Source organism: Solenopsis invicta, chromosome 5, assembly GCF_016802725.1.
Source record: "Solenopsis invicta isolate M01_SB chromosome 5, UNIL_Sinv_3.0, whole genome shotgun sequence".
NCBI classification, from domain to species: Eukaryota; Metazoa; Arthropoda; class Insecta; order Hymenoptera; family Formicidae; genus Solenopsis; species Solenopsis invicta.
This window is the reverse complement of record NC_052668.1, coordinates 174,831-189,523: the sequence shown is the minus strand read 5'-3', so window position 1 is coordinate 189,523 and position 14,693 is coordinate 174,831. Positions and strand designations below refer to the sequence as shown.

Genomic DNA, 14,693 nt, shown 5'->3' with positions numbered 1-14,693 from the left:
AACTACTGCAAAAAAAGCAAAATGGTACAGGATTTGATAATTATTAACTTTAGACTCAAAACTTGAAACTGTCTCTAATATTGAAATTTTCGGTAATTAATTAATATACAAGTCCAGCTCCGATTACGTTGATCTTGACATATGTTATCAACATCATTATTCTAAGTGAAGCTTATAGCATATGAAAGTTATAACAGAACATAGACATAACATAAAACCAATGAGCGTCTAACATAAAATCGTCATATTGATTTTAACACAAGATCTTATTTGGTATATTTGTCCTATGTTGTGCTTATGTGATGTTATGCATTTTCTGTGCTATCAGCTTAATCTTCAAAAGCTTTTAGTTGGCGTGATTTGTTAAAAAGTTGTTATTAAAATAAGTTTAACAATATATTATTTATTTAAGCATTATAATTTTATTTATTTTTACTATTTGTTGTAACAGCATGATCATCATTATTAATAGGGTAGAACTTAGCTATTATTTTAAAAAATTTATCTATATAATCATGGTATTGAAATTGTCGTTTAAATACAAATTCAGCCAAGTAATGATCATAGTGATAACGTTTGATTTCATAGCGAAATTCCACATTGAAGAGGAGAGGGGTTAAGTGAGCTTTGCTTTGTGCGGAAAGTAAATGCTTAGTCTCCTATTAGGATTTCAACTATGGGCGCCTCAATAAGGTTATTTCACGTTTGTGTTCACACTATACTTTGAGTGTACATATTTGAGTGTATAGTGTGAACATAGACATAGAAAAACCTTATTGAGGCGGCCATATTGGACACGAGTTAAAATCCCAATACTAATGGCGTTTTCAACTGCAGTGGGTTTTAACCATATATGTAATACTCCTATATTGCTAGAAGAGTGTTGACCGTCAGCCCAAACATTACGGTGCAGACGTATAATAGCCTCTCTCTCGCGAACGGCCCAGCTGATTTGTGCGCATGCGGTTACATTTTTTAAAACACCATTAGGCGCGATTTTCACATAACCTGTTTTCGTGATTTGTGCGTGTGTGCGACGGTAAACAACGCATATTATAAGCGTCCCAAGTGAGACAAACCAAAGAAAAAATTTACAATGGTGCGAATTTGTTTTTTGTGTCAGAAAAAGGCAGCAAAGGATGGAAATTTTGCAATGCACAAGTAAATATCTTACATGTAAAATGTATTTATAAAACGTTATACTTATTTTCTCTAATTCAACTTATTTGCATAGCATTATTACACTAGATTTACTGTAACACATGATTGGATTATCAAGCAGTTAACAGCATGATGGAATAAATAATAATTATTTGTAGATTTCCAAAAGAGGTGAGCATTCGGGCACAGTGGTTACATGCCTGCAAATTATCTGACAAGGACAATGTGATACATGTACACATTTGCTCCGATCACTTTGTACCAAGTGATTATAAAAATAGCATAGGACTGTGTAGCAGAAAGTGGTTATTGAAACCAGGAGCAGTGCCTTCCGTTAATGTGCCAAATCCTCCAGCTGCCGAATTGCAGTTCCAGTCAACATCTGAGATTATAATGGACGAGACACGTAAGATTGAAAACATACAAATTTTTTTTATTGAGGGTAGTAAATACTGACAACAGAATTGTTACAGCTATGGTTCAACATTATTCATATTGTTTTATAGGATTAGTGCCTTCTATTGATGTTCCAAATCCTTCAGCTGCCGAACTGCAGTTCCAGTTAACATCTGATTATACAATGGACGAGACACGTAAGATTGAAACATAAAAATTTTTTTTATTGAGGGTAGGAAATACTGACAAGAGTATTGTTACAGCTATGGTTCAACATTATTTATATTGTTTTATAGAATCAGTGCCTTCTATTGATGTTCCTCCAGATTTCACATCAGTTTCAAATGTAGGAGAACTGGAATTTTCAACATCCAAGAATGTGATGGATGAGACACGTAAATTTAAAACTAAACTATTTTTCTTGAGGGTACTAAATACTGAAAGGAGTTGTTATAGCTTTAGTTGAACGTAATCCATGTTGATTTATTAATAACAGGTCACGAGAATGAACAGCTGCATACTCCTCCGAAGAAACGGAGATTTGCAGAACCTCGGTTCATATCAGACATTGTAAGCTCCGATTTCTCAACACCGAAAAGGACTCGAAGAGTCATTGCTATGGTGAACAAAATCCATAATAAAAAACGTAATTTGATCCACAATCTGCAGAAAAAAAATCGAGAGCTGTGTAAACGCATTACCACTTTAGAAGAAATGGTAACGCATTTGCGTAAAGAAGCATTAATATCAGAGGAAGGTGGTGACGCTTTAATGGTATAGTATCTATCGAAATAACGACAAAGGTTGAATCTGGGACTCTATTCTTGAAAACATGCGAATAACTTTCGTTTACGAAAGTAACAGAATAATCAATGAAATTATTCGATTGTATTCTTCCATTGGCTATTTCGTCACTTTCGTATACGTAAGTTATTTGCATGTTTTCAAGAATAGAGCTCCAGTTTGCTCGTATTGTCAATAGCTGCGTTCAGCATTATAAATCAGAGGCATCCGTTTGCTCTTCCACCTCGAAAATTTATAGTATTTATCACGTATACGTATAGATCTTTTAGGTAAAAGAGCAAACGGATGTCTCTGATTTGGAATGCCGAACGCAGCTAATGAAGGTTTGACCAATGAACTGACTTTCATGTCTGATAACACATTTTCTTCTGAAGGTGATAATGTAAATAAAAAAAGTCATATACAAGTCATATACAAGTATGCAAATAGGGTTTCGTAATGATCGTGAACATAATAAAATAACATTTAACTGTTCTAAAAAAAATGAAAAACTTATGTTTAGTGCAAATTTTATTTGTCATTTATTTATAGGACTGATAAGACTGTGCTATGATAATTTTTTAAAGATTGAGCAAATATTTTCAGATATAAAGAAAGATGAGACAAACAAAGTAACTTTTCGGACTTTTTTATTATTTACTGTTTATTTATGAAAATATTTTTTTTATATTTACATTTATGGATCATTTTATGAAGAGAATGAGCTATCAGGCATCAAAATTGGTTCAAAATCTAATCAGACCCGCAGTTTGCGCAGATTGCTTGAGGTTTAATCTTGTTAAAGCTGCTTCAAATGTAGTCCACCTTCTGAAGTTGAAAAATATCTCTTTTATATTTTGATATTCCTAAGTATAAACTTAAAAAAACTGAAGTGTTAAAATTCGCTGTCATCGAACGAGAGAGAAGAAGCAACATAAATTTTAAAATTGTAATTTTAATTTTTCTTAAGAGTGTCCAGATTTGAACCGAAACGTTTAAAATAGATTTATATTAAATAATTAAATTCCTTTGGTCATGAATTAGCCACAGAGACAAGTAACATCGTGCTAAAATACCGACAATGAAATAAAATGGGATAAACTGTCTCTGGTCACTTAATGTTTTCTACTAATATTTCGCGCAAACTTTAAAGGGTTGTTCACACAATGACGTTAATGCAATTGAAATTCAAAATATTTATATTTTGATTTACAATTGAATAAGTCCTATTATATTCGCGTGGTACTCATTGCCGTTTGTCATATTGCACTGCATATGAACACATCTCGTCAGCTGTATTAAATAACAGGTGAGAAAACTAAATTTGAAAAACATAATTTTGAAATTACTATTAACATATACAAAAAAGAATTATAAGTTGTTTATAATTTTATTGTCTATACAATTTATTCAGAATTTTATTGAATATTATAGCATGCAAAAACAAAAATCAACTTTTTACAGAAATTGTAAAATGATATTTGTGCTACATTTTTTTCTTTTTATTGATACCAATCAAAACAAATGTGCAGTAATTTTTTTTCTTTCATAGGCCATGATGCCTGAAAAGGTGAAACACATGTTAAACAGAAAACTGAAAGGCAATAGACGTTACTCACCTGAACTTCGCAGTTTCGCACTCACATTACATTTCTATTCACCAAAAGCTTACGGTTACGTAAGAAAAATGTGGGACAACCTGCTGCCAAACCCTTCTACCATCCGAAATTGGTACCGAGTCGTTGATGGAGGCCCGGGTTTCACGAAAGAAGCATTAAATGCCATAGCACTACGAGCGGAAGGACCAAAACCGGTTATCATTAATCTAGTCATAGACGAAATGGCTATTCGTGAGCAGTGCATCTACGATAAAGATAGATTTCATGGTGGTATCGATTACGGAACCACCGACGAATGTGACAATGACAACGACAATGTGCCTACAGCAAAAAACGCGCTAATGTTTATGGCAGTATCCTTAAATGACAACTGGAAAGTACCAATTGGGTATTTTTTAATAAAATCGTTAAATGGCAGTGAACGAGCAAATTTACTCACCCAGGCATTGCAAGCATTAGAAGATTACAAGTGCAAAGTATACTCGATAACGATGGATGGCGCATCATCAAATCTCAGCATGTGTACTGCTTTGGGTGCTAATTTTCAATACGGGCCTAATTTCAAGCCATATTTTATAAATCCAGCTACCTCTGAGCAATGTTTTGTTTTTCTCGATTTGTGTCATGCCATTAAATTGGTCCGAAACACTCTTGGAGACAAAAAAATTCTTATGACTATTGACGATAAGAAAATTATGTGGGACTTTATTGTTAAACTTCATCAGTTCCAAAAAGAACAAGGTTTACGAGCAGCTAATAAGTTAACCAATAAACATATTAACTATCAAAATAGTAGAATGAATGTTAAATTAGCGATGCAAACACTTAGCAATAGCGTCTATAAAGCTTTCGTTTTTTTAATGCAGTTAAATGACAATTCGGTGAAAAGTAAATTTGAAGGCTGCATGCCAACTGCTGAATTTTGTCTCCAATTTAACAACATGGCTGATATGCTCAATTGTAAAAATCGGTTTTCAAAAGAAACATTTAATACCCCTCTAACCGACGATAATTATGTGCAATTAAAAGCTTTCGCGGATGATTTTGAGACTTACATCAACACGCTGTGCGATCAAAATGGCACTCCCATTCTCAGGACTAGCCGAAAAACAGGTTTTCTCGGAATAATTGTATGTCTCAGGAATATGTTTAGCCTATTTGATAAAATAAAATTAGTAGGTCTAACTTATCTTTTGACATACAAATTAACCCAAGATTATCTGGAAACATTTTTCAGCGCAATTAGAAGCCGAGGAGGGTTCAATAACAACCCTAATGCCCAACAACTCAAAAGTGCGTATAAACGATTGTTAATTAGACACGAAGTTAAAGAGTTCGAGAATGGTAATTGCCTTTTTGACGGAATAGACATACTGCACGTCTCGTCTAATGTAAAAAATGTAAAATGCCCAATTGGTGATTCCAGTTTTTTACACGAATCCATTGATTTCGGCCACGACTATATTAAAACATATTGGGACTTGTCACCATATGTTGAAAATATAATTTTGTACATCGCAGGTTACGTTAGCAAACACGTTAGCGATAGCTTGCATTGTGATATATGTCGGGCTCAAGTAGTAGGATCAAAAATGCCTTTGCTGTCGGCGATAAAAAACAGAGGACCCTATATTGCACCATCTGCAGATGTTTGCACGATTTGTCGCATGTGTGAAAAAATTATCCGAGAAAACGATGGTTTAATGAAAAAGAATATTAAGCGCGAGCTACTTAATAAAACTTTTAATCGCATTGGCATTCCGTTTTCGAATGATGTGATGGATAATCATGTATTATCTCAAGACATTTTAGATAATCATCGCACTCAGTTGTGCAAAAATATTATAGAATTATACCGGGTGTCCCAGACCACCCGTCCCACCCGATTTTTTCGTAAACGCGACATTTTAAAGAAAAATGTTTCAGACAAAAGTTGTAGGGTTTTAAAAGATCTATTTACTGATTTTATCAGTTTGACCTTGGATGGCGTCGCCAAGGTCAGATCAAAATAACATTAACTTTTTTAAATAGGACACCTCATTTTTGGTTCCAGAATCTAATAGCTGGTGTCAAGACCTTTCCAAAACACTATAAGAAAGTTTATTTTTGTTGAGTACTTTCCGAGTTGTGAGGCTTGAAAGTTACGGTGTACTGTTACCTTCAAGCGTCATAACTCGGAAAGTCCTTAACCAAAATAAACTTATTTATAGTGTTTTGGAAAGCTCTCGAAATCGACTACAAGAAAATGCAATGAAAAATATAAGCAGAGGACACCGACTTCGCCCATGGTATCACGTCGAATAATGCTTTCTCTCTCGACCCAGCGTCGAGCGAGGAGGATGCACTATCGTAAAGCCCCCCACCACTTTCCGCCCGCACCCCGATCGTCGCCGCGCAGCCTAGACACACGTACGAGCGCGACTCCGCGTGTGTGCGGCAGCCGAGCGCTAGCGTCGAGAGACACCATTTCTGCCGGTGCGTGTACCTATAGTCCTACGCGTAGAGTTTTGAAGATACCTAATTACCGAGATCTCTAACATTCGGTACAGCTCTATGATGCCGTTTATTCTTGATTTATTAATATTAATCTTCATTTAATGTTGATTATTGTAGCAATAAAGTAATTTTCACGAAAAAGCACCCTTACATACCACTCCTAAAAGTCATTGCTTAGAATTCATAATATTACGCAACTCGTCACCAATTCACGTTTTCTAATAAGCAACCCGGTCGTAAGCGTAATTTGTAGTTATGCCTTACCCGAACGAAGAAGCTGCGTTAATGATGTCAGTTTTGGGTAGAGCTGGAAGTTTTCGAGCAGCTGAAATAATGTGGCGAAATGAATATCCCGATCATACACCACATTCGCGCAAAGTTTTCAGTCGCTTACAACGTCGAATAATTGTAAAAGGTATTGTTCAGCCGGATCATAATAAGGGAAGGCAAATTCATCGATCAGTTCGTTCAGTAAGAGCACCTGATGTAATTGCATCTGCCTTTGTAACCCCGAATGATTCTTTAAAGCGACGAGCAAGAGATAGTGGAATAAGTCGAAGCACGATCAGTCGAATTTTTCGTGAAAATTCATTCCATCCATATCGAATGTCACTTCACCAGGCCATGACATTGAACGATCATAGACAAAGACTGATATTCTGTAATTGGATTACTCAACAATTACCTAATTTCCATAGAAGTATTTTATTTTCTGATGAGTGCACCTTTAAAAGTGACGGCGAAATAAACACACATAATTTTCGTTATTGGGCACAAGAGAATCCACATTGGTATCGAGAAATGGATCATCAACGTATCTGGAAAGTCAATGTTTGGTGCGGAATTGTTGATACGCATATCGTGGGACCATTTTTCTTTCAAGAGAATTTAAACCGTTTTTTATACGCCGATTTACTCGAAAACGAACTTCCACGTTTATTTGAAGATATTCCACTCCAATTACGTCTAAATATGTGGTTTCAACAGGATGGATGTCCCGCTCACACGTCTGTCATTGCTCGTCATCAACTGAACCGCATATTTCGCGGCCGATGGATAGGTAAACATGGTCCACATAATTGGCCACCACGATCACCGGACCTTACAATTTTAGATTATTATTTGTGGGGACGAATAAAAGACCTTGTATACCGCGAACGACCTACGACTGCAGAAGATATGAAAAACAGAATTCGACAAGTCATTCAGTCTCTAGATACTGACGAAATTCGTCGGGCGACGGATGATTTCCAAAGTAGGGTAACAGCCTGTATAAATGCACGTGGTGGACATTTTGAACATCGAGACTGAACAACATGCGTATGCACAAAGGTGACGGCAAGAGGAATCACCTTATGAAAGCACCCCGACAAAGGTGACGGCGAGGGGAACCACCTTAAAAAAGCACCCCGACAAAGGTGACGGCAAGGGGAACCACCTTATGAAAGCACCCCGACAAAGGTGACGGCAAGGGGAACCACCTTATGAAAGCACCCCGACAAAGGTGACGGCGAGGGGAACCACCTTAAAAAAGCACCCCGATAAGGTGTAAGTACGATCTTGTTACCTACACGTGGTACACCTTAGGTAACGCTAATACCTACAGGCGGCACCGATTATTTCGTTTTTACATTTTAAAAATGTTACTTTGACTTATACCTTTATGCCCAAGATCGATCTCAAGGTCGAATTCAAGATCATCATCAGGTTGATCCCTCGAAATCATGCAAATTTTGTCTGAGCCATTTTTTTGTACAAGCACATCCCTACGTTTTAAAAGGGTGGGACGGGTGGTCTGAAACAGGTATATTTTTCATTGCATTTTCTTGTAGTCGATTTCGAGAGCTTTCCAAAACACTATAAATAAGTTTATTTTGGTTAAGGACTTTCCGAGTTATGACGCTTGAAGGTAACAGTACACCGTAACTTTCAAGCCTCACAACTCGGAAAGTACTCAACAAAAATAAACTTTCTTATAGTGTTTTGGAAAGGTCTTGACACCAGCTATTAGATTCTGGAACCAAAAATGAGGTGTCCTATTTAAAAAAGTTAATGTTATTTTGATCTGACCTTGGCGACGCCATCCAAGGTCAAACTGATAAAATCAGTAAATTGATCTTTTAAAACCCTACAACTTTTGTCTGAAACATTTTTCTTTAAAATGTCGCGTTTACGAAAAAATCGGGTGGGACGGGTGGTCTGGGACACCCGGTATCTTAATATTCGATTATTTTACGAAGCCCATAAAATGTCTGAAAAGGAAGTTTATCTTAGAAATAAATACACAAAATTAATATTATTTAATCACGACTAATTATGTAAAAATATTCATAGAAATGTAACATTATACATATTACGTAACCGATTACAAGAAATTGTTGTGGACATGATCGCAATCTTTAGTTTATCCTACATTTCACAAATTCAAAAAAATCCAAATAAAATGTATTTCTTATAATTTCACATAAAATTTGATCCGATCTAATATGTACGTTTTTTTTATGTATTTGCTTATGCACCACCATTTCTCTTTTCTGAAAGATTACTGATGAGATCATTTATTTCATGAAATTTTTATTTCATGAAATTTGAAAAAATATTTACGAGATATTTTATGCCAAAATCGTCGGATTAAGGCATAAAATATTTTGTATTCCATTTTTTTCTATTTTACTCGTACTTTTTAAGCTAAATATTCTGAGGAAGTAATTAAATCTTAAGATTGTTCCATTTAAAACAGTAATAATGACTTGCTTGAACTATTAAAAACGCTTTTATCTAAAAAGATTACATTTTCCTATTCCATATCTTATTCTCGAGATATTTTAGAATGTCCATTAAAATGAAAAACCCTACACCTATAATTTCAATCATTCTCTTCAAATATTATTATTCGTTAATTAACATTTATCCGTTAGAAGTTGCAAATAAGCATTCGGTCGCGACCGGGTAATGTTTTTTCTGTTTCGCGTCCTTTCCGTCTCATTTCCTAATCCTTGTCTCTCGCTCACACTCACTCAATAGACGCGCCTGCGCATAATGAGGCTTGACCGTCCATGTCCATATTTGGAATTCGTGCATCTCTTTTTTACGGGGCTCGTCCCGCTCATTGTGAAGATACGGAACTAGCAATATAGGAGTATTACATATATGGTTTAACCCAGATTTGACGCCATTTGCCGGAATCGTCCAATTAGAACGGACGATCAAAGAGAGAAACGTCTGGACAAGAATCATACACAATTGGCATAATTTTTCTTGTCAGTGCAAGATTTATTAAATAGTAAAAGAAAATACATAAAAAAATAGAAAACTTCAATATTCTAGACTAGAGAAAATATTTCTTCAATTAAAAAGAAATTACAATAAAATGTCTACATAATTAGAATAGAGGGATATTTACTAATTCTGTATTATAAATAATAATATACATGTCACACAATATTTCCTTACAATTATTTTACTATTACATAATATAACAAATACATCATTATTTTTCTTTCAATATACTTCTATTTGTATATAAAAAATTTTCAGACAAGATTTACTTCTTGGAGACAATAGTTTAAATAGTAACATACAACATATTATGACAATCACTCACGAATTAGCGCACCAATGGTTTGGAAATTTAGTCAGTTCAGTTTGGTGGAAATATTTGTGGTTGAGCGAAGGCATCTCGACATATCTAAGTCATTATATTACTGATAAGGTACCAACAGATTATGCAATCAAAATATGTCATACAATTTTCTTTTGTAATATGAATTTGTTGTTCTCAGTTTTTCAAAGAAAAGCGATTGATGGATTATACTGTAGTGACCCTGGAACAACAAATGCTGGATAATGATTCAAGCGAATCCAAGCCAATTCATGTAAATATTACTGGTCATTCAGATGTCCTTTCTAAAGCATATTCTCCCAGAACATATATGAAATGTAAGAAATTTTTATATAACTCATCATACACGAATAATTATTATTTGTGGAATGTGACAACTTAAGTACCGAAATAATTATATAAAATTGCAGTAACATTTTATCATACGGAAAAACTCAATGTATAACTCGTGTGCAATGCAATGTATAATGAGACGCTTCTTTAAAACGGAATCAATATGTAATCACTAAAAGATAGTGAATAATCACTGATCATCGTAATTATAATTCTAACACTATAAATCAGGAAGATTTTACTAAAGTCATTAGTTACAGCGTTTTTTAATGAACAATAATGAGGCGTTTGCAAATCGATTAGTACTGTCTATTGGACCTTGTGCCAAAACTCTGTCATTAGTCCACACTGAGTGCGCATTAGTTCGATTAATGAAATATATTAGAAATATCAAGAAAATATAAAATAGAAATATAAAGTGTTAATATTAACATATATAGTGAAGAACAGTGATATTCATTAATTCTCGCAATCAGTGAAATTTCATTACTGTCTTCATGAGTGATATTTTTATTAGTGTAATTTAAGAAAGTATGTACCTATTAAATTAACATTATTATATATAAAACGTATTATATCAACTTAATTTTTATATGTACATAAGTTTTTAATGTAATTATTTGTGAATAAACAATGACGTGTTAAGACGGTTATGTATACTAACACATTTTTCATTAAGGCCCGGTTTTTCATTATCCGGTTATCTTGTGGTTAAACTTAACCTGATGTTTTATCCAATGAGCTTCACTCATGATGATGCCATAGGTGAAGCTCATTGGTTGAAACATCAGGTTAAGTTTAACTACAAGTTAACCAGATAATGAAAAACCGGGCCTAAGAAAGTGGCTACATCCGAGTTGAAAACGAATCTCAGTGTTCAATAATAATTTCTTAAATGAATTTATAGAGCTGTGTTCAAATTCCAGCAAATATACTGTGAGTAGTTTAAATGAACCTGTAAATATATATCAATTCTTGAAATTATTATTGAATATTAAGACCCGATTTTGCAATGTAGTTTTTTTTTAACTTAATTGTGTAATTATTTGTGTTCGCTTTAAGTGTTCAAACATTTTTAATAAAATTATAACAATTGTTATAAAATAGTTTTATGTTAAAATATAAATATAAATCTGTATAAATCTTATTTTACTTCATATTATATATTTGTCTGCTTTTTAAAAAATAATTTCATATTATGCTTCTCATTTATTAGCGGCTTTTCTCCTGCGAATGGCATCGCATTTCTTAACAGAAGATGTGTTTCGGAACGGTTTAATAAAATACCTTCAAGCACAGTCAGTATACAATAAATTTTTAAATCATTTATTACTTTATTATAATTTTTATATGCAAAATAACAAATAATTTTACGCATATTATTGGTTTTTAGCGAATATAGTAGTGCTACGCTAAACGATTTATGGAAGACATTACAAGACGCTTTCGATGAGTCAAATGTACCCCATGATGATTTTAAAGTAAAAGAGGTAATGAACACTTGGTTCGATCAGGCATGGTATCCTCTCGTTACTGTTCATCGAGATTATACTACAGGCGAAATCAGGTTGACGCAAGAAATATTTACACATCCGGAAAACAATTCTAACTATAAAGGAAACAAGGAGGAAACATGGTGGATACCTATAAATTTTGCAACGCAAAGTAGCTTGGACTTCTCGTCTACATTAGCCACTCATTGGCTGAAACCGCATGACGAGGATACAATAATCGAAGGAGTGAACACTAATGACTGGATTATTGTAAATAAGAATCTAACAGGTAAAAACATTTTAATACGTATATTTTTTTAAATTGAAATATAAAACCGTGCTCTTAGTATTTGAAATCAATATGTGGAAAATAAGCAGGTTAATAAGCAAGCTGGGTTAAAACGTTATTTATAAACAATGGTTTAATAGACAGAACATAACATCAAATTTCGACTGTGCACTGTGTTTATCCTCAGTGATAAACAATATTTAAAAAGCAATTAATTTTAAACGCTACAAACAGAATTAAATGGTATTTTTTTACCAATAACAGTCAGCACCAGATGTTATTGTGCAAATATTTATTAATTGGAACTATGAAAAAGGGCGTTCATATGACGCAAATTACATTATCCAACCCAAAGGTTTCGACTCAATTTATTATGAAATTAATGTTTGTTTTTTCTTTCCTCATTCTTTTATTCCTAATTTCTAATTTCTGTCTAAATATTTACATTACAGCTTAATAAATAATTCTTTATACTGTCTTCTTTATACAATCTCCTTGTATTAAGAACAGTAATCATAGGATTCCAATTAGACAGTGCATAGAGTGTGAGATGTATGTTTTTTCGTATTCTGACGACGTATTTGTCAAATTGTGTACAGATTAAAAACGTCAAATTTGATCTCTTACAACTTTTACTTTTAAAGGTAGAAATAGTAATTATGGTAATTATATATATAATATACTGAATTACATACACACACACAATTTTTACAAATTAGTTTAATGTAGGCAGAATTAATATAATATTTATCAAGAACAAAACATACACTTAAAAAGACAAGAACATCGAGCAATAATAAAAAAAATTTTAAATTAACGCTCGCAATATTCCGAATTACTATTTCTTCAATTGAAATCATACTTACAATTAGTGTCATTGAGTGAATAAAGAGCAAGGATGCCGTGAGTCTGAGATGGATTAATATTTTCATAACAATGTGTAAAACCATTTGAAATGTCTCCGTCAGTATAAAGAATTATTTATTAAGCTGTAATGTAAATATTTAGACAGAAATTAGAAATTAGGAATAAAAGAATGAAGAAAGAAAAAGCAAACATTAATTTCATAATAAATGTCATATTAATAAGAAGAATTTAAAAGTGTGGAAAACATGGTCATTACTTTATAAAAGAAAAAAAATCAAAATAATTAATTTAAACAATAATAAGTTATGACGAAATTAAAACACAAGAATAGAAGGCCTTTGTCACAGCGGTTCTTAAGAGGATGCTATAGTGACGGGAATTACCGACACATTACAGTGTTCATTAATTTTTGAATTGGTTCTACAGATCACAAAATCCTTTTACAGAATAAAAGTACGCACCAAAACAAAGTGCGGGCTGGTAAATTTTACGAGAAAATCGAACAAAAAATTAAAAATTTATTTATTTTTGGCTCGTGGATCTGTCAACCGAGGTTAACTTTTGTCATTTACTAACGTTCTGTAGCTCATATGTATAAAATGAGACCAGGCCGCACTTTAGAAAACTCTAACGAACAACACTGACTGTATGCCATTTCAGTCAAAAGCCTAACGAAAAAGTTTAACATGTGAACAGCTGTACATGTACAAATTTCGCATAGCGCACGTAAACAATGACAAGCAGAGTAGTGACTGTAGTTGATAGGTCTTTTCGCAGATGGCGAAATAATCGAAAAACAAATACAGATCTATGCGTTGGACAAAGAGCGATAGCCTGGTCTCCCTCGAAAAATAATCTGCAATACCGACGTCGAGGAAGTTCTTTGGTCACTATAGCATCCTCTTAATGCCAAATAATAATTTTAGGCTTTCTAATCTTATGTACTCAATTTAAATCAGAAGAAAATAAAATTAAAGTAATCAATTGTCACATTAATAAAAGAAAATTAAAATTGAATAAGTATGATCATAGATTTAAGAAAAAAAAAAAATAAATAAAATTAATTAATACCGTGATAGCTTTTGTTAAACTCAAAGTCGGAAAGAAGAAAAAAAACAAAGTTTAAAGTTAAAATCAAAAGAAAAACAGTAACGACAAACGCATAAGGGAGGAAGGAATGTTATGGAGAGGAACGAACAAGGATTTAGGAAGGAAAGATGAGGTTGATGGTTTATTATTCTTTGTGTAAAAAAGATGTTTAAATCTATTGTTAATAGTATAGAAAATGCAAATAGTCGGATCATCAGATTAATCGAATTCCTCAGTTGTATGTTAATCAATGAAATTTATTAATCCATCTTGATTTCACGGCTTGACCATTCTTACATCTTACTCACTCATTGATGCTAAATACAATTTCAATTAAAAAAATAGTAATTCCTGAAGGTGGTAAGCATTAATTTTAATTTTTTTTGTATTGCATTTAAAATTGATTGCTTTTGAAATAGTGTTTGTCAATGAGCAGGGGCGGTGACTTACGAATCTGCCTGGTGTCGAGTAGCGGGGGAAGGGGGAACATTGAACACATACTTTAAAATACATAATATTGACAAATAACAGTATTTTTCAAAAAT

The 14,693-nt window shown here is 33.3% G+C and overlaps 2 protein-coding genes across 3 annotated transcripts in view; both read left to right on the top strand.

Moving 5' to 3' along the window:
* Positions 1-14,693, top strand: part of LOC113003428 (aminopeptidase Q-like) — a 45,863-nt gene that overhangs the window by 12,094 nt on the left and 19,076 nt on the right. The window contains exons 3-6 of the mRNA XM_039448971.1: positions 9,993-10,167; positions 10,238-10,394; positions 11,627-11,708; positions 11,804-12,192. Of these exons, the coding sequence (XP_039304905.1) occupies positions 9,993-10,167; positions 10,238-10,394; positions 11,627-11,708; positions 11,804-12,192 (803 nt within the window). The remainder of the gene's footprint in view (positions 1-9,992; positions 10,168-10,237; positions 10,395-11,626; positions 11,709-11,803; positions 12,193-14,693) is intronic.
* LOC113002905 lies at positions 28-3,621 on the top strand. Of its 2 annotated transcripts, XM_039448973.1 has the most exons (5): positions 57-1,161; positions 1,320-1,567; positions 1,668-1,754; positions 1,854-1,952; positions 2,054-2,511. In XM_039448973.1, the coding sequence occupies exons 1-5, from the start codon at positions 1,097-1,099 to the stop codon at positions 2,335-2,337; spliced, it is 783 nt and encodes a 260-aa protein (XP_039304907.1). In that variant the 5' UTR covers positions 57-1,096; the 3' UTR covers positions 2,338-2,511. The 2 variants fall into 2 exon arrangements, with proteins under 2 accessions (XP_039304908.1, XP_039304907.1); XM_039448974.1 differs by lacking the exon at positions 1,668-1,754 and having other exon boundaries at positions 28-1,161; positions 2,054-3,621.

Excerpts from the sequence above, each read along its gene's own strand:
- LOC113002905 (XM_039448973.1), top strand. The coding sequence starts at position 1,097 with ATGGTGCGAATTTGTTTTTTGTGTCAGAAAAAGGCAGCAAAGGATGGA. Across the intron at positions 1,755-1,853 it reads TTATACAATGGACGAGACAC|AATCAGTGCCTTCTATTGAT; the intron begins GTAAGATTGAAA and ends ATTGTTTTATAG. Across the intron at positions 1,953-2,053 it reads GAATGTGATGGATGAGACAC|GTCACGAGAATGAACAGCTG; the intron begins GTAAATTTAAAA and ends TATTAATAACAG.